The 19306-nt window shown below is 42.8% G+C and overlaps 1 protein-coding gene across 3 annotated transcripts in view; it reads left to right on the top strand.

Moving 5' to 3' along the window:
- slc12a8 (solute carrier family 12 member 8) overlaps positions 1 to 19306 on the top strand; it is a 120901-nt gene extending 101595 nt beyond the window's left edge. For all 3 annotated transcript variants that reach the window (XM_039755370.1, XM_039755369.1, XM_039755368.1), the window contains 5 exons: positions 7883 to 8561; positions 8773 to 8870; positions 13816 to 13933; positions 15499 to 15559; positions 18382 to 19306. In XM_039755370.1, coding sequence (XP_039611304.1) covers positions 7883 to 8561; positions 8773 to 8870; positions 13816 to 13933; positions 15499 to 15559; positions 18382 to 18547 — 1122 coding nt within the window. In that variant the 3' untranslated portion in view covers positions 18548 to 19306. The remainder of the gene's footprint in view (positions 1 to 7882; positions 8562 to 8772; positions 8871 to 13815; positions 13934 to 15498; positions 15560 to 18381) is intronic.

Genomic DNA, 19306 nt, shown 5'->3' with positions numbered 1-19306 from the left:
CCGAAATATCGATCATAAAATCAGACCCTGACTTATACGCCCGTTCGAAAATACACTTTTATTTTATTATTTTTTTTTTCACATCTTCTCGTTTCCTCCAATCTCACATCAGTTTCTCAGACAAATCTTCTGGAGCCAATCCCTGCCAACACAGGGAGCAAGGCAGGAAACAAACCCCGGGCAGGGCACCAGCCCACCGCAGGGCTCACCCACACACCAAGCAAAAACTACGGACAATTTGGAATCGCCAATGCACCTAACCTGCATGTCTTTGGACTGTGGGAGGAAACCCACACAGACACGGGGAGAACATGCAAACTCCATGCAAGGAGGACCAGGGAAGCCAACCCGGGTCTCCTAACTGCGAGGCAGCAGCGCTACCCACTGCGCCACCGTGCTGCCCTACAAAGCAATCATTTTACACATAAATCAACATAAAACATTTGTTGCTATGTGCTGTGGCTGCTGTTGGTGCATGTTTGGCATCTCTGACGGCAGTCACTGCACAGGGGCACCTCGATGTTCATCAGGAATACACAGTGGTCTAGATGTCTTCGCACAGCAGGTGGTTGCAGTGTAACGCAATCTGATTTGTACCTCTTGTCGTCATAAGCGGTGGTCCTCCCAGGCGAACGCTACACGAAAGTGTTCAGCACCACGATCAGCTGGGGACCGATCAGACGATGCTGGTACCTCACTGTCGTTTTTCATATCCATCTCCAGGTCGGAGTCCGACAAGTCAGAGTCCAATTCAACGAAATTACGTGAGACGTCCATGGAGTATTTTGCTTTGCACATTTGCTTTGGTCTCTCGCCAACTGTCGATGCCATTTTAGAGGTTGTTTGCTCTTCACTACTCTCGCACACGTAGGTATTCGAGGCTGTGTTACTGTCCTTCTAGCAAAGAGAGTCGAACTAAAAAGTAAGGGTGAGTTTTGTCGCCGTTTACTGCCGATTACCGTCCTTTACCCCTGAATTTTCACAAAAGTCGACATCAGCCCTGAAAGAGTTAAATGCTGCAGCAGTATTTGTAGTCGTGTTTAGATCAGAGCCTCGACACCATCCTGTCTGTAAGCTCCAATAAAAATGTACAAAATTAGACTTAAAAATATTAAATTAAACTTTACTCAAGCCATTGACAAAACCCTGGCTGAACGATAACACACACACACACACACATACAGTGGTGTGAAAAACTATTTGCCCCCTTCCTGATTTCTTATTCTTTTGCATGTTTGTCACACAAAATGTTTCTGATCATCAAACACATTTAACCATTAGTCAAATATAACACAAGTAAACACAAAATGCAGTTTTTAAATGATGGTTTTTATTATTTAGGGAGAAAAAAAATCCAAACCTACATGGCCCTGTGTAAAAGTAATTGCCCCCTTGTTCAAAAATCACCTAACTGTGGTTTATCACACCTGAGTTCAATTTCCTGATTACTGCCACACCTGTTTCAATCAAGAAATCACTTCAATAGGAGCTGCCTGACACAGAGAAGTAGACCAAAAGCACCTCAAAAGCTAGACATCATGCCAAGATCCAAAGAAATTCAGGAACAAATGAGAACAGAAGTCATTGAGATCTATCAGTCTGGTAAAGGTTATAAAGCCATTTCTAAAGCTTTGGGACTCCAGCGAACCACAGTGAGAGCCATTATCCACAAATGGCAAAAACATGGAACAGTGGTGAACCTTCCCAGGAGTGGCCGGCCGACCAAAATTACCCCAAGAGCGCAGAGACGACTCATCCGAGAGGTCACAAAGACCCCAGGACAACGTCTAAAGAACTGCAGGCCTCACTTGCCTCAATTAAGGTCAGTGTTCACGACTCCACCATAAGAAAGAGACTGGGCAAAAACGGCCTGCATGGCAGATTTCCAAGACGCAAACCACTGTTAAGCAAAAGAACATTAGGGCTCGTCTCAATTTTGCTAAGAAACATCTCAATGATTGCCAAGACTTTTGGGAAAATACCTTGTGGACTGATGAGACAAAAGTTGAACTTTTGGAAGGCAAATGTCCGTTACATCTGGCGTAAAAGGAACACAGCATTTCAGAAAAGAACATCATACCAACAGTAAAATATGGTGGTGGTAGTGTGATGGTCTGGGGTTGTTTTGCTGCTTCAGGACCTGGAAGGCTTGCTGTGATAGATGGAACCATGAATTCTACTGTCTACCAAAAAATCCTGAAGGAGAATGTCCGGCCATCTGTTCGTCAACTCAAGCTGAAGCGATCTTGGGTGCTGCAACAGGACAATGACCCAAAACACACCAGCAAATCCACCTCTGAATGGCTGAAGAAAAACAAAATGAAGACTTTGGAGTGGCCTAGTCAAAGTCCTGACCTGAATCCAATTGAGATGCTATGGCATGACCTTAAAAAGGCGGTTCATGCTAGAAAACCCTCAAATAAAGCTGAATTACAACAATTCTGCAAAGATGAGTGGGCCAAAATTCCTCCAGAGCGCTGTAAAAGACTCATTGCAAGTTATCGCAAACGCTTGATTGCAGTTATTGGTGCTAAGGGTGGCCCAACCAGTTATTAGGTTCAGGGGGCAATTACTTTTTCACACAGGGCCATGTAGGTTTGGATTTTTTCTCCCTAAATAATAAAAACCATCATTTAAAAACTGCATTTTGTGTTTACTTGTGTTATATTTGACTAATGGTTAAATGTGTTTGATGATCAGAAACATTTTGTGTGACAAACATGCAAAAGAATAAGAAATCAGGAAGGGGGCAAATAGTTTTTCACACCACTGTATGCGCACACACAGAGCACCTTTAGAAAGTATTCAGACCCCCTCACTCTTTGCACGTTTTGTTGCAGCCTTGTGCTAAAATCTTTTAAATTAATTTTTTGTCACATCCAGCAACACTCAATACCCCAGAATGACAAAGCGAAAAACAGGATTAAAAAAAAAAAAAAAAATTCCACATTTAATACAAATAAACGGCTGAAATATCCCACTGACACAAATATTCAGAGCCTTTCTTCAGTAATTTGTTGAAGCCCCTTTGGCAGCTCCTCTAGCCTGGAACCTATTGTTGGGTTTTTGGCGGGGCATTCAGCAGACCTAAAAAACGTACAGAGAAAAGCTTAACGTGCAGAAAGTATTTTTACAAGGTGTAGCAAATGGTATCTCTAAAATACAATCCCTGCCGCTCAAAGGTTTTAGAACACTTCAGTTTTTATGGAAATGCATGCAAGTTTAATGTCTTAATGTTTTCATGGAATCAAGCAATAGACAAATAAACAATCCATCCATCCATCCATTATCCAATTCACTATATCCTAACTACAGGGTCACGGGGGTCTGCTGGAGCCAATCCGGGTGCAAGGCAGGAAACAAACCCCGAGCAGGGCGCCAGCCCAACGTAGGGCACACACACACACACACACACAAAGCACAATTTAGGATCGCCAATACCCCTAACCTGCATGTCTTTGGACTGTGGGAGGAAACCCACGCAGACACGTGGAGAACATGCAAACTCCACACAGGGAGGACCCGGGAGGCGAACCCAGGTCACCTAACTGCGAGGCAGCAGCGCTACCCACTACGCCACCATGCCCCCCAAATAAACAATGACAAATAAAATTTATAAAAAATCAAGGAATCATTATGTGTGCAAAATTCTATTGAAGTAATTTATTCAACAAAGTAGGCTGCACCTTTTGCTGATATAACAGCCAAACTGTGGTGACCCTTTTGATTCAGAATGCCAGTCACCAACTCTGCCTCCAGTTAAAGAACCCCAGACCGTCACATTTCCTCCTCCATGTTTGACAGTTGGTGTCACATGCTGAGGGACCATCTTTTCACCAACTTGACGGTGTACAAACACCCTGCGTGATGAACTGAAGATTTCACATTTGCATTCATCGCTCCATAAGCTTTCTTCCAGCCTGCAGTTGTCCGCAGCTTATATTTCAAGGCTCTATTGTGTCCTTTAATGAATGGCTTTCTTCCTGCCACTCGCCCTGTCAAACCTGCAGCACAAAGTCTCCTCTTCACAGTCCAAACTGACACTTGCTTTTGTCGGCCTGCATTGTTAAGCTGTTCTGCTGTGATGTGCCTGTGATCACACAAGCTGGTGACACCTCAGAAACTCGTCTTCTGATTGGCTGGTGACTTTGGCTCAGCCAGATCGCGTCCTATCAGAGTTTCTTTTAGTCTCCAGTTGCCTTTAGATTGTGTAGGACACCACTGCACTCACTGACACTTTGATTTTGTTTGCGGTTTTTCAAAATGAAAGGCCTCCACTTCTAAGGGTAATGATGCTGTGTCTCATTTCTTATCACTGGGATATTCTCCAAGTCGCTCTGCTCCAACTCTGCTTTGAGACAGACAGGGGGTTTAAGTAATCAACAGAAGCCACCACCACACTTTGATGAAGTCTCTTGTGTATGGTGCCTCCCAGTGACTGTGACACCAGTGCAATCAGAGTTAAAGATAAGACAGGAAAGAGGGACTGATCACTGGTTACAGAGCACTTTGATGTTGGCAGCTTTGGACTTATATTTGCCAGGCGGTACAGTCAGACGTGAGGGCAGAAGCACTGCAGCTCTTGTGTGCTTTTTCAATTTTACTTAAATGAATTTCTTCCACATTTATTTTCACGAAAGTTTGAATGAGCTACAGCTGGCATTTTAGGTGACGAACCTCTGTAAGGGATTATTTAGGGTGACACAGGGATGCAGTGGATCTTGGGCGGGAGTGTCTTCTCGGTTAGGTTTGTGGTGTGTTTTCTATCACTGTTGAAACGCCTGCAGACTAATCCAATCTAATTGGACTTGGCTGTCATTTAGGGGTTGTAGCGGAGGTGAATATTCCACCCGTGTTTTGTTTTTGATGAAAGGATTTAATATCTTTTTGATCTAAACAAGCTATGACTGTTAGATGGATATGAAAGACACTATATAATGTTAGATAGGAAAGGCACTATATAATGATAGATAGATAGGAAAGACACTATATAATAATAGATATATAGGAAAGGCACTATATAATGATAGATAGATAGGAAAGACACTATGTAATAATAGATAGGAAAGGCACTATATAATGATAGATAGGAAAGAACCTATATAATAATAGATAGATAGATAGGAAAGGCACTATATAATGATAGATAGATAGGAAAGGCACTATATAATGATAAATAGGAAAGACACTATATAATAGATAGGAAAGGCACTATATAATGATAGATAGATAGGAAAGACACTATATAATGATAGATAGATAGGAAAGACACTATGTAATGATAGATAGGAAAGGCACTATATAAAGATAGGAAAGACACTATATAATAATAGATAGATAGATAGATAGGAAAGACACTATATAATGGTGGATATGAAAGACACTATATATAGATAGGAAAGACGCTACATAATGATAAATACATAGATGAATATGAAAGGCACTATATAATGATAGCTGGATATGAAAGGCACTATGATAGACAGATATGAAAATCACTATATGATAGATAGTTGGATATGAAAGGCATGATGGATAGGACTTTATTTGTCTCAAGGGGGATATTCGGCTTTTTACAGGAGCTCTTTAAATAAATAAATACATAAATAGGTAGATAAGTAAGTAAGTAAACGATTAATGAAATATATAAATACACTTTGGTTATGTGTTTGCCATTCACACTCCTCTTTCTAAAGAGGCAAAACATATAGGCTGCAACATAGATAATAACAACAATAATAATAATCCTCAAAATGGCATAGCACAGGATGCAAACAAAAATAAACGGCTAAATAAAATAAAGTAATCAAAATGGCAGCAGGACAGCAGCTCTATAATGTATTGCTAAATGTTGATGTAATTCAAACTATAATCATCTCTCAGATGGGCTTACCTGTACAATCAAACTTCAGTTAAAATGTGCCTTATTTGCATACTTTAGCAAGGATGAGTAAATGGGAATCCTGGGTAAATCTTCAAAGATAACAATTATATTTCTATTTTATTGAATTCTGTTGCTATTTTAGGGATTTCACTTTATTGCAGTAGCCTAAATGAAACATGTGTAGCTACCTCAGTAAGATATTTAAGTAAATAGTTACCATCATGGTAAGATGTCTGGTAGCTGGTGGGTTAAATACTGAAGGACAGGACTTTTTACAAATCAAATTTGGTGATTTTAAGGTTTGTTTTTTTTTCCCCCCTCCTCTTAGTGAACTTTTATGTACTGATCAATAAGTAACGCCTGCCAATAACAGCCCAATTCCAACATAATTTCTGAAATGGCATCCCATCGTGTATTTATTCTTCTGAGACTGTCTAGTAAAGATGTTGCTATAAGAAACCAAGCACAACACCCCATCCCTCCCCCCGACACTCTCAAGATTGTAAATTCTCGGTCCTTGGCTCCTCTCTCGTATCTCCAGGTTTCAACATACATGTCTGGCTGTTGATGATTCTGCTCAAACCGTTTACAGCTTCGCCAAAGGGCAGCAAAAATGCTCGAGCCGGCCCTGCCACCTTGTTTGCCCTTTGAGCCTTAATGCATGTGGCGTGCTTAACGATCCATCAAAGTCTGTTAAAATGAATGCCCTTCAATGCAGTGGGGCAGTGGTGTATGTCTTTTAACCAACGGACATCCATGCAGGGCAAATTTTGCATCCCCATTTAACTAAATCCACACATCTTTGGGGAGGTGGTTGGTGACCTGGAGTACTGGGTGGGAGGGAAGAGGAGACCAGGGGACTCTTTGGGGTCTTAATTCTAACAGACACAGCCAGAACATGCAAAACCCCACATAGAATGGCCAGGCAGGGGATTTGAATTCAGGCCACTTGAAAATTGAGGCACCGTGTTAGCCCTGGCATTACCATTTAATTACATTAACTCTCTTTAGTTTTGCCTTTACTTTACCCTTTAGCCTCTGATTTGAAGAATATTTTGACTTATAAATTTCTCACAAGATAAGAGTGGGATGACAAACACAGGAAAGTGTGCAAGACCACCCAGGTGTGACAGGAAGGCTGCCAGCAAATGCCAGGCGTCACTGTCTGCCTCTGCATTTTTTTTTTTTCCAAAGCTCAGAACAGGCCTGATAGTGACGCATGGGTACTCGATGGACCTCGTGTGAAGAATTGCTTGCCGTACCTTTCAGAGGTCTGCTTGATTCCTTGTGGGAAGTTTGATACTTTGACTTATGGGTTCTTTCCATTTGAATAAATCCAGTTAAAGGTATTTGGGAGGGGGGGGGGGTTTGGGGTCCTGGGCCTTGTGCAAAGTATAAAGCTAAGGGTCATCAAGACGCCTTTATCAAGAAGTAATGAAGAAGCAAGTGTTAAAGATGCCATGTATGTGTGGTTCCAAACAAGATCGGGTGGCAGAAGTGAAATGTGCCAGCTTTGGCTTAAAATAGAGGATGGCACTGGATAACCTGGCATGCTGCTTGTTAGGAGGCTACTTGGAACCATGGTGGTGGTCCGGGACCTGGAAGTGATGTCAGCAGTGGCCCGGAACCTGGGAGTGATGTCGGCAATCCCAGGCAGAATTTCCCATATTTGGTCTACAGGATATAAAAGACAAAGGGTTATTGCACCCTGCCACCCCCTGGCCTGGCGTGGAATTCCCTTTTTTTTGGTCTTACTAGCTGCCTCCCATGCGCACGTATGTGATGGGATATAGCAACAAGAAAACCTTTGCGGCCTTTGTGAGTGTGTAAATTGGCTAAAGCTTTAGAAAGAATTAACGACCACGCGTTTGTCTCGTCCATTTTTTGGCTCGGTCTGTTTCACTCTCTGGCAGAACAACTCCCAACATTATAAAATTTGGTTTTCTATTATTCTAGTTATATTTAATCTGTCCGTGGTTTTCTTTTTTTTTTTTACAGAGAGGACCCAACAAAACCCCAGTGGCTGCCATATGCTTGACAAGCCTTATTACGATGGCCTTTATCTTCATTGGTCAGGTGAACATCTTGGCACCAATTGTGACCATTAACTTCATGTTGACCTACAGCGTCATAGACTACTCCTACTTTTCTGTATCGATGAGCTACAATCTAAAGAAGAAACAAAGAACACCCCTCTTAGCGGAAGAATCCCCGAAGAGGAACTCGTGCAAGGCCTTCAGCCCTCAAAAATGCCAAAGTTATGGGACAGTTAGGGCTCTAAATGGCCATCGGGAAGGGACTTTGCTGGAGTTCACCAAAGACATGGACCAGATTTTTCAACCGCTCAGCCTTGAGCCACAAAAGAAGGATGCCACAGATGATCGTCTTCTGAATCAGAGGGACAAAATCCTAAAGCCACAAAATGCGGCAAAGCAAATGCTGCTGGACAGCTTCAATCTGGACAAGAACTCCTCTAAATTAGACACCCCAGCAGACCCCTTGGGGAGAGGTGACGAACGGACCCACGGTTTAGACCTTGACAATACTTTACTGACTCCTGAAGAAACAGACCATGAATGGGGAAATTCCTTGAAACTGTTGAGTTCTTCTGAAGCAGAGCCAGAATTAGAGAACTGCAGTGCAACCGTGGATTTGAGAAGACCCAGTTCTACAGAAGGTAGGGGGTTTTAAAATGGGTTGCTTTGTAGATCGGGGGTCACTGTCTCTATTGTTGGAAGGCTTTGAGGTGAACATTTCATCCACATTTTTATACTTTAAATGGAGCTTTTGCTAAGAAGGCCCATCTCCCCCCTTAAATTTGAACACAAGATGAAAATTTCAGTAATTTGGGCCATAAGTTAAACTCTGATCTTTTCTTCTGTACGCAGGTGATTCGGAAATACAGAAAGTTCCAGAAACTGAAATTCACCAAATGCCAACCTCCTTCTACTCCAGACTGTGTAATCACTGGGTGTCGTTCATTGGTGTAAGTGGAAGAGATGCTGTCCTCACCATCACTGCTCCGGTGGGAAGTCATGAACAGATAAGACAGAGAGAGGAGAGCTTGAGGAACATTTCCCAGACTCCCCTTTTCATCTATCCATCCATCTTCTGATTGTGCTCTTACTATTTTAAGAATATGAGATCTTTCTTGTATGAGTGTGGTGAGAAGTGATGGGTGTGATGGCCTGATGTCCTCCTCAGGGTTGAGCAGATTCAGACTCCCAAGGACTTGTATTGGATTAAGTGGGCTTGAGAACATGGGTGGATACCTGGACTGCAGTGAAAGATATTTTAAGTTATGTTTATCTCTGGGGGACATCCTGGGACTTCACGGAGATCCCCTCGAGGTTGCTGGATATCATGGTCGGCCTATACACTGGTACTGTTAGGGCTGTGCAGAGTGGAGGCAGAACCTCTGTGTTTTTCCCAGTTGATTCTGTGGTTCGTCAGGGGTGTGTTTTTGCTCCTACTCTGTTTAATGCTTGCATGGACTGGTTGGTGGGCAGAGTCATGGGGTTCAACGGCTGTGGGGCATCTGTTGGTGAAGAGAGATTCACTGATCTTTGCTGACGATGCTGTGATCTTCGCAGAGTCAATGGAGGCTCTGATGGGGGCTCTCGAGAGACTGAGTGAGGGGTCTGAGTGTCTGGGCTTACGAGGGTCCTGATAAAAAAACAGCATCCAGGCCTTTAATGACCTCTTGGACACGGCCATCAGCAGTGTGTCTGTCTGTGGATAGAGTATCGAACATGTCGAGAGGTTTACTTACCTTGGCATTGACATTCATGACTCTGGTGACTCTTCCTATGAAGTCAGTAGATGGATTGGGAGAGCATGGGGGGGGTCATGAGGTCACTTTAAAGGGGTGTGTGGCGCTCCTAATATCCAAGTCTTTAGAGCCCTGATGCTTCCTGTCTTGCTATATGGTTGCGAGACATGGACGCTATCCAGTGACTTGAGATGAAGCCTGGACTCCTTAACTCTTTCAGGGCTGATGTCGACTTTTGTCAAAAGGAGGCGTTGACGATGGTATTCAACTGTAACCTGGGACAAAACCAACCGTTAGGTTTTAGTTGGACTCTTGTTGCTAGAAGGAAAGTTAGCTTCACTGGCTTGACTGAGATTTCCTGTACTTGGCGTGAGTAGCAAGACGCAAATAATGGCAAAAATGGCACTGATATCTGGCGAGAGATCAAAGCGAATGCGTAAAGCAATATACTCCGCGGATGACGTTTTGCCTATTATCTCTGAACTGGACTCCGATTTTGATACGAGTGATGAATTCCACCTTCAGCTGATTGGTCCCCAGCTATTCGTGGTGCTGAACAGGTTCATGTAGCTGACACACCTACAGCAATGTTCGTCAATGAGGACTGCCACTTAACAATGATAAGAGGTAGAAACCAGATTGCAATAAACTGCGACTGTGACCGCTGCCACTGCCTCAGCCCCAGCCACACAAAGACAGCCTGGCAGCAAGCCTGACGCACATCCTAGGCAAACTGGCAGCCACAGCATGCAGCAACAGACGTTTTATGTTGATTTCTGTGTGAAACCAGTGCTTTTCAGAAATTGTTTTTTGGACAGAAAATTCAGTCCTCAAAGAGTTAGTGTGCCTCTCTTCGGGGAATCCTTGGGTGCCGCTGACTTAACTTTGTGTTGCTCGTGGAGTCGCGAATGAGGCACATGACCTGCACTGTGAGGAAGCGTCCGTTACGGCACTAAGGCCATGTGGAGCGATTCCCTGAGGGTGATCTGGCTCACAGGACCCAAGTGGCTGGACCCCAGGCAAAGGGGACGCCCATGTAACACCTGGCTGTGACAGATAGAGGGTCATTTCTGGAGGGTGGGACTGGACCGCGTGTCTGTTTCGGGGGCTGCCAAGCAGGATCCCAAGCTGTTTTGTAGTGTGGTGGGTGCGGCAATGCGCTGTACCAGTGTATGCCCCCCCCAAAACCTGACCTGACCTGTGTAACAAAATGAATATTCTGAAGTGAACTATTTTAAATGCAGTGCCTTCAGAAAGTATTCAGACCCCTTCACTATTTACACATTTTAGCTAAAATCAATTTAATTCATTTTTCCCCACATTGAGTACCACACCTAGATTTGGGGATTTTCTGCCATTCTTCTCTTCAGCTCCTCTCAAACTCTGTCAGGGTGAATGGAGACCATCGGTAAGGCAGCTATTTTCAGGTGTCTCCAGAGATGTTTGATTGGGTTCAGGTCCAGGTTCTGGCTGGGACCCTCAGGAACATTCACGGTGTTGTCCTGAAGCCACTCTTGAGTTGTCATTGCTTTGTCATGTTGAAAGGTGAACCTTCTCAAGTCCTCTGCTGTCTGAGGCAGGTTGTCATTAAGGACATTTCTGTACTTTGCTCCCTTCAGTTTTCCCTCAATCCTAACTGGTCTCCCAGGCCCTGCCACTTCAAAAGAACCCCACTGCGTGATGTTGCCACCACCAGGCTTCACTGTTGGACTGGTATTGCACAGTTCATGGGCGCTGACTGGTTTTCTCCAGATGCTTTGAAATGAGGCCAAAGAATTCCATCTTAATTTCATCAGACCAGAGATTCTTGTTTTGCATAGTCTAAAAGTTCTTCAGGTGCCGTTTTGCAAACTCCAAGTAGGTTTTCATACATCTTCTGCCCACTTTGCCATAAAGCCCATATTAGTCAGTGCTGCAGTGATTGTTGAGTGTCTGGAGGGGACCATTGTGTGTTGGCACTTCACAAATAATAAACTCCGATCTCCACACAGGTTCTCTGGAGCTCAGTCAGAGTGATCATTGGGTTGTTGGTCACCTCTCTTACCATGGCCCTTATCCCACAATTGCTCCGTTTAGCTGGGAAACCAGCCTGATTGTTCTAAACCTCTTCCATTGAAGACTTATGGAGGCCACTGTGCTCTTGAGGACCTTACATTTTATCAGGAAAAAGTCTTTAGCAAGGCATTCCCAAGGATTAGGATTTTTGGTTTGATGGGTTGAAATCTGAGAAATCAGCATAGATCTCAACGTTAACATTTGCAGAGCACCACCTATTGGAATATATTTTGTAATGCACGTAGTAATAAAATGCATTGCATTTGTCTTTCCAACAGATGGTGCTTCACAAATAGTAATAAAATGCATTACTGGATATGTTTCTGATGGGTCATCTGTTGCAATGGTAGATGCAATACTTAATGTACACTCACCTAAAGGATTATTAGGACCACCACACTAATACGGTGTTTGACCCCCTTTCACCTTCAGAACTGCCTTATTCTACGTGGCATTGATTCAACAAGGTGCTGAAAGCATTCTTTAGAAATGTTGGCCCATATTGATAGGACAGCATCTTGCAGTTGATGGAGATTTGTGGGATGCACATCCAGGGCAGGAAGCTCCCGTTCCACCACATCTCAAAGATGATCTACTGGGTTGAGATCTGGTGACTGTGGGGGCTATTTTAGTACAGTGAACTCATTGTCATGTTCAAGAAACCAATTTGAAATGATTCGAGCTTTGTGACATGGTGCATTATCCTGCTGGAAGTAGCCATCAGAGGATGGGTACATGGTGGTCATGAAGGGATGGACATGGTCAGAAACAATGCTCAGGTAGCCCGTGGCATTTAAACGATGCCCAATTGGCACTAAGGGGCCTAAAGTGTGCCAAGAAAACATCCCCCACACCATTACACCACCACCACCAGCCTGCACAGTGGTAACAAGGCATGATGGATCCATGTTCTCATTCTGTTTACGCCAAATTCTGACTCTACCATTTGAATGTCTCAACAGAAATCGAGACTCATCAGACCAGGCGACATTTTTCCAGTCTTCAACTGTCCAATTTTGGTGAGCTCGTGCAAATTGTAGCCTCTTTTTCCTATTTGTAGTGGAGATGAGTGGTACCCGGTGGGGTCTTCTGCTGTTGTAGCCCATCCGCCTCAAGGTTGTGCGTGTTGTGGCTTCACAAATGCTTTGCTGCATACCTCGGTCGTAACGAGTGGTTATTTCAGTCAAAGTTGCTCTTCTATCAGCTTGAATCAGTCGGCCCATTCTCCTCTGACCTCTAGCATCGACAAGGCATTTTCGCCCACAGGACTGCCACATACTGGATGTTTTTCCCTTTTCACACCATTCTTTGTAAACCCTAGAAATGGTTGTGCGTAAAAATCCCAGTAACTGAGCAGATTGTGAAATACTCAGACCGGCCCGTCTGGCACCAACAACCATGCCACGCTCCAAATTGCTTAAATCACCTTTCTTTGCCATTCTGACATTCAGTTTGGAGTTCAGGAGATTGTCTTGACCAGGACCACACCCCTAAATGCATTGAAGTAACTGCCATGTGATTGGTTGATTAGATAATTGCATTAATGAGAAATTGAACAGGTGTTCCTAATAATCCTTTAGGTGAGTGTATGTCTCTGTAATATACCATTTGGTATGAGATTCATAAAATCAGTGTTAGTATTTGTGATGTGTCATCTGTTGGAATGGAAATGCAATGCACATGTCTCTGTTACAGTATATGCCTTTTAGTATGAGGTTTGTAAAAGCAGTATTAATATTTGTGATGGAATTGCAATGCATTTTATTACTACAAATGTTACTGATGCACCATCTGTTGGAATGACTGAGACATAGCAACCTAACAGGTACACAGACACACAGACAGACACTTGTCCTTTTTATTCATATGGATTATCAGCAGTAGAATAGAATTGAAATTTTCATGTATACTAAGTACACAGAAATTGTTACTTGCTGCTTAGACCAACATGCAACTCCTATAGGATTAGATGTCGAGAGTATTGCACACATTAAGCAATAGTTTACATTTTGCAGTATTAATGAAAGTGACTATCTCTCATTATGTTATAGCAATTTGCTTCTATTTATCCTGATAATGAACTGCTCTTCTCTTTTGTTTTCAGGCTTTAAGTTCGCTTATGATCATGTTTGTCATTCAGTGGATATACGCCTTGGCTAATATTTGTGTCGCCATTCTTCTCTACTTCTACATCGGGCAGGTGAGCCCAGGACTACCACCAGGTACGTGAGCGACACAGCTATTTATATGTTTGTTCATAAAATATTTTTTGTAACAATGGGTAATATTTAAAAATAACAGTTACAATGGAATGTACAATGCCTTGCAAAAGTATTCATTCCCATTGAAAGTCCTCATCTTTCTCTGGATTTCAAAAGATACTCACACATATTCCCCCGCTAAGTGTTTTTATTGACACGCCTATTTTTCTAACAGTTTATTTTAAAGCCAAAGTAAACCATGTGGCAAAAATATATTTCCATCCAGTTCTCACAAATCGATTCAGTGGAGCGCAACGCGAGTGTTAAAGCGCATGCGTCTCCTACATTTTGACGTCGGTGTCTCCAGTTTCGCGGATTCTGGTTGATGTTTAAAGCGCATGCTCAAGAATAGCCTGACTCGTTATGTCCCGACTCACTTGATTCGTGAGCGAGTCTCTCACTACTCCGAGAAACAGTCTTGTGATTTTCATTCATTTGATTCGTGAATCATTACGAGTTGAACAATTCTCATTCACGTGTGATTCTGTAATGTAACGCCATATTTTGATTATGCATCTTAAATGAGTTGTAATGCTTTGGGCACTGAAGCAAGACAATGGCATACGAATTATGTTTATATATATAATGTACAAATGGTTAAATGATATATTTGTGATACAATCAGAGGTGGACCCCCAGGACTTTACGTATGCGCCAGCATCTGATCCTAAAAACGAAACAAATTAATCAAAATTGATTCACTTAATCTGATAGTTTGAAAGATCTGAATTAATAAAGTGACTCGAAAAGCCTGTCACTAACTCGTAATGATTCGTCTGCGAATCAAATGAACGAGAATCATTACACACACTGGTTCGTGTTACGAATTAAACGTGTCGAGGCTCATGTTTCAGGCGGTTCTTGCGCATGCGCTCCCAAATATAAACCTGCACCAGGGTAACTAAAGAGGCTGACGAATCAATTCATACGATTCACTGAAAGGGGTCGTTGAAAAAGAACGCGTTTGCGAATCACCCATCACTAGTTTTCAGACACAGGTGGCACATGGAACCCTAGGCAGAGTGCCAGTGCCTTGCAGGAACCACTCATGGACGAACACGCCCATCAGGGCTAATTTAGAGTCACACTGTAACCTAAGTTGAACATCTTTTTGCAATGTGAGTTGAAAGCCAAGAGCCGACTTAGTGGGCAAAACGGGCAAACTCCACACAGACAAATACCAGATGCAGAATGGTGGATGTCTGAGGGAGAAACAACTGTGCCACTATGAAGGGAACAGGTTTGGAAAATTCCTGGATGATGGAGACGTATTATGCATTGTGAATTATGCAGATGATTCCACATTTTTGCCTTTTTTTTTATTTTTCTCAGTTTTTCAGACAAACTTGCCCTAAACTGGAAACGCTTACAAAACATTTAAGCAAAATATGAAATAGTAATATATTAAGGGTAAAGCAAGTGTTTTCTTTTGTGTAAATTTCCCATCAGTGGTGTGTTGTTACATTATAAACTTTAGAAGAAATCATAAACTGTTGTATTTTTTTGTAATATATTTCTGAAATCAGGAGCAGCGGCAAATTTCAGCTTCTTGAAATGGATCCAGTCGTTGTTTCAGTTTCTGAGCAGGTGAGTCATAAGAAAAATTCTCATTCTGTCAGTACTCTGAAGCTGAAGCGCGAGTTGCCTTTTTATTGCTGATCTTCGGAGTGCCCTTCATACGCGGCTTCACTGTGATGACGTGTCGTTATCGAGCCATCGCAATGTCCTTTCACAGCTGATCAAGCGTCGGAGATTTTAGGATTACAATTAAAAAAAAAAAGTAATAAGAGGAGACTTGATTAAGTCTTTTCACAAAATATAAATTACATTTACGTTTGAAATAAAAATGACTTATGCTGAGCGACTACAAAAGACTGCATTTCTGCAGGTACTGAGCTAAAAGGTAAAGACTCTATAGCGCCCACTGCTGGACTGTGTTGTGATATGCCTTGAGTATGATGCATTTTACTGCTTTAATCTTATTATTAGTATATAGCACCTTTCCCAGTCTCAAAAAACATTTTTTTCATTCTTCTCAGAACTGACAAATAACTATCTATCTATCTATCTATCTATCTATCTATCTATCTATCTATATGTTAGATAGATAGATGTGAAAGGCACTATATATATGTTATATAGTATCTAACTATCTATTTATCTATCTATGTCTGTCTGTTTGTCTGTTATATAGTGCCTCTATCTATCTATCTATGCACATACAGGGTATGTTTTTCTTTTCAAGTCTTTCATGTTAAATGTAGTGAAATTCTTACTTGCACGTCTCCTCCAAACAATGACAATACAATACCAATGAAAGAGACGCACCAAAACAAGTATAAATAACATGAAATGTGCGCATTGCCCTGCTGTAATATTTGAATATGCAGCTTGCATAAGTCAAATTATCACATGGAACTGATACTAAAGACAGACAGTTTCATTGAATGAGTCATCTTCTTGCATATATCCATGTGTGTTTATACTGAGCTCTCCCACCCTGACGCTGCTGCCGTTAGCCCGAGTGTATCTGAATGACGTTTTACGATTCTGAACTCACTTGCACTTCGGTTCCAATGATGTCGAGCTGGTAAGCCTCAGACATGAAATAAGATGCAAACCAAACACTGGTGGAAACACAAAGTGCCTCCACTTCCCACCCAGATGTGATGATGGCAGCATGCGGACCCCCATTCCTTAGCTTTCAGTTGCTTCTAAGGGATTTCTTAGGCTTTGTCAGGGTATGTTCAGTTTGTGCAAATTTTATTTTTATACAGTTCAAATTGTGAAAATTAAAGCAACGTACACATTTATAAACCTAATGTAGTTTAAACGTAAGAAGACATGAAAAAAAAACTAAAAGTCCTCCAAGAAAAGTACCAGGTGATATTATATACACACACACACACACACACACTTAAACTGTATGTACGTACATATATAGGGTGGTCCAGATCTAATTATTAAATTTTCATTACGCTATAACTTATTATGTTTATTACATAGAAAATCACCCGAAAAAATCCCGGACCATTTTGAAGTGTGCGAACTGATGACATGAAGAATCAGAACTGGAATCGTCCCCTAAATCAAAGTCATCCAGACGATCTGGATCTGCATAATTAGATCTGGACCAGCCTGTATATACTATTAGGTTAGATCTTCCTCTTCTTCTTCATTTGGCTGCTCCCGTTTGGGGTCGCCACAGCAGCTCATCTTCTTCCATGTCTTTCTGTCCTCTGCATCTTGTTCTGTTGCACGCGTCACTTGCATGTCCTCTCTCACCGCATCCGTAAACCTTGTTTTTTAATCCCATGGGGAAATTCAGATGCTTACAGCAGCAGAAACATAAAAAGCAAGAATACAAACTCACAGCACAGATAATACAGCCTGCCAATTAACCAATCAGTCGATAAGTAAATAAAAATAAACTTGATGAGTACATCGGGTAGATGCATTGAACTGCCTGATTGCAGTGGGCAGAAAAGACCCCAAGAGGCACTTCTTGGCACACACCGGGGTGGAAGGAGCCTGTGGCTCAAAGTGCTCCACTGGGAGCGCCGCCTGGCGTTTTCATGATGGCCTCCTATTTTTTGCCACCATCTTCTTTTTCCAGTGTGTCCAGGGTGGGCCCTGTGATGGCGCAGGCTTTCCCTGAGAAATTTGTTTCAGGGCTTGTGCTGCTTTTGAGGTCAAGTCGCTTCCCAAGGAGACCATCACACAGGCTACTATGGCCTGGTAGGTACGATTGGCACCAGCAGTCCCCCCGTGACCCTGTGTTAGGATATAGCGGGTTGGATAATGGATGGATGGAGGTAGGTAGGTGGATGGTATAATTAATGGAGTGCAGCATTGGTGGGCATAGCTAAAGGTTTGAATGTCAGAGACACAACATTTCATTTCATCAATGCTTTAACAGAAGTGAGAGCTGCTATATAATAAATTAGTGACTGCCTGGTGCTAAGGGCAACGAAGGCTGTGGAGGCTATGAAAGGGGCTGCAGACGCACTGTGGGCACCATAACTAAGGTGGTGCCATGTGGATATGAAAGCCCTTATCCTACTTCAGTACGTAAGGCGCTATATAAACATGAGGTATTGCAGAATGGATCTTTTTTTACTTTCTGTAACACTGTTGCTCAGTCTGTAAGCCACTTGAGGATTGAAATGAGAAGCCCCTGCTAGTTTTAAGTCTCAAAGCAGGAGCAGTGCGCGTGTGTGTGTGTGCGTGTGTGTGTGTGTGCGTGTGTGTGTGTGTGTGTGTGTGTGTGTGTGTGTGTGTGTATGTGCGTGCGTGTGTGTGTTTTAGTGTAGGGTGGTATGCACTCTGCTAGGAGATGTCTAAAGGAATGGCAGCAAGTCAAAGTCCCGATGTCCACTGTGATTGCCCATTGTGCTCTCTGCTTTCAGAAGGGGTCCGGCACCTCGGGAGCAGATTGTTGTGACGCCCTCCTTTACATCCGTTGGCATGGAGACCAAGCAGCTCACCGAGGAGAATGCCGATTTCGCCTCCCGTGACCGCTACCACCATTCTTCAGTCTTCAACCAGGAAGAACTCAATCACCAGCTCAAATGAGCAAGGACCTGTTTGAGATGGAGCGGTGCCCTTCTGCGGAACGGGATGGCACCCTCGTCTCGTCCCCCAGTCCATAAGCCCCCCTTACACCTGCTGGAAACGCGAGGGGCTTTTAGGGGATGCTGCCTGAGGTACTTCTAAACCAGCATAAAGTGACCGCTTTGTGAAAAGCATATCCTGGAAGGTCTACGGTCGCATGTTTCTTTTTTTTTTTTTGGACTGATCATTTTGACCTGACCGGTTAATATTTAACAACGAAAATGTTACCTCAATGACAAACTTGAACGTTTTGCACTACTGTGAAAATTCAAATTTAACCTAAGATGGGACAAGTGTCTAACAGCTCCCAGGTCGGACCCCATGGTCCCAGTTCATGGCCTATTACTGCTACACGTATCGAAGTCTGGGAGCTCGGGTTACAGTTCCGAGGCAAATTAGCACAATATATTTGACGTGATCTCGAGTGCGGTCTGTGAACAAAAGCGCTCACGTTTATTACGGCCGCTGGCCATCTTGCACGAAACATTGAGACTTTGGTATCAGAAGGATAATAAACTGCTTATGAAAGTAACTCCATTTCAAAACTTCCTGGCTGCATATTCCAGTCATCAGAGTTGGGACTGGCTTTGACGGAGCGCTATATAATTATTTTTCCTAACAGGGGCATTTTCTTACAGGCGGTTCTTGGCTGTGAGAACATTCACGGCCACCACGGCTGTATTCTGTTCTGTGACCAATGCAATGCAATAAAGTCTGAAA

Source organism: Polypterus senegalus, chromosome 6 (assembly GCF_016835505.1).
Source record: "Polypterus senegalus isolate Bchr_013 chromosome 6, ASM1683550v1, whole genome shotgun sequence".
NCBI lineage: Eukaryota > Metazoa > Chordata > Cladistia > Polypteriformes > Polypteridae > Polypterus > Polypterus senegalus.
This window is presented reverse-complemented; position numbering and strand designations above follow the sequence as displayed.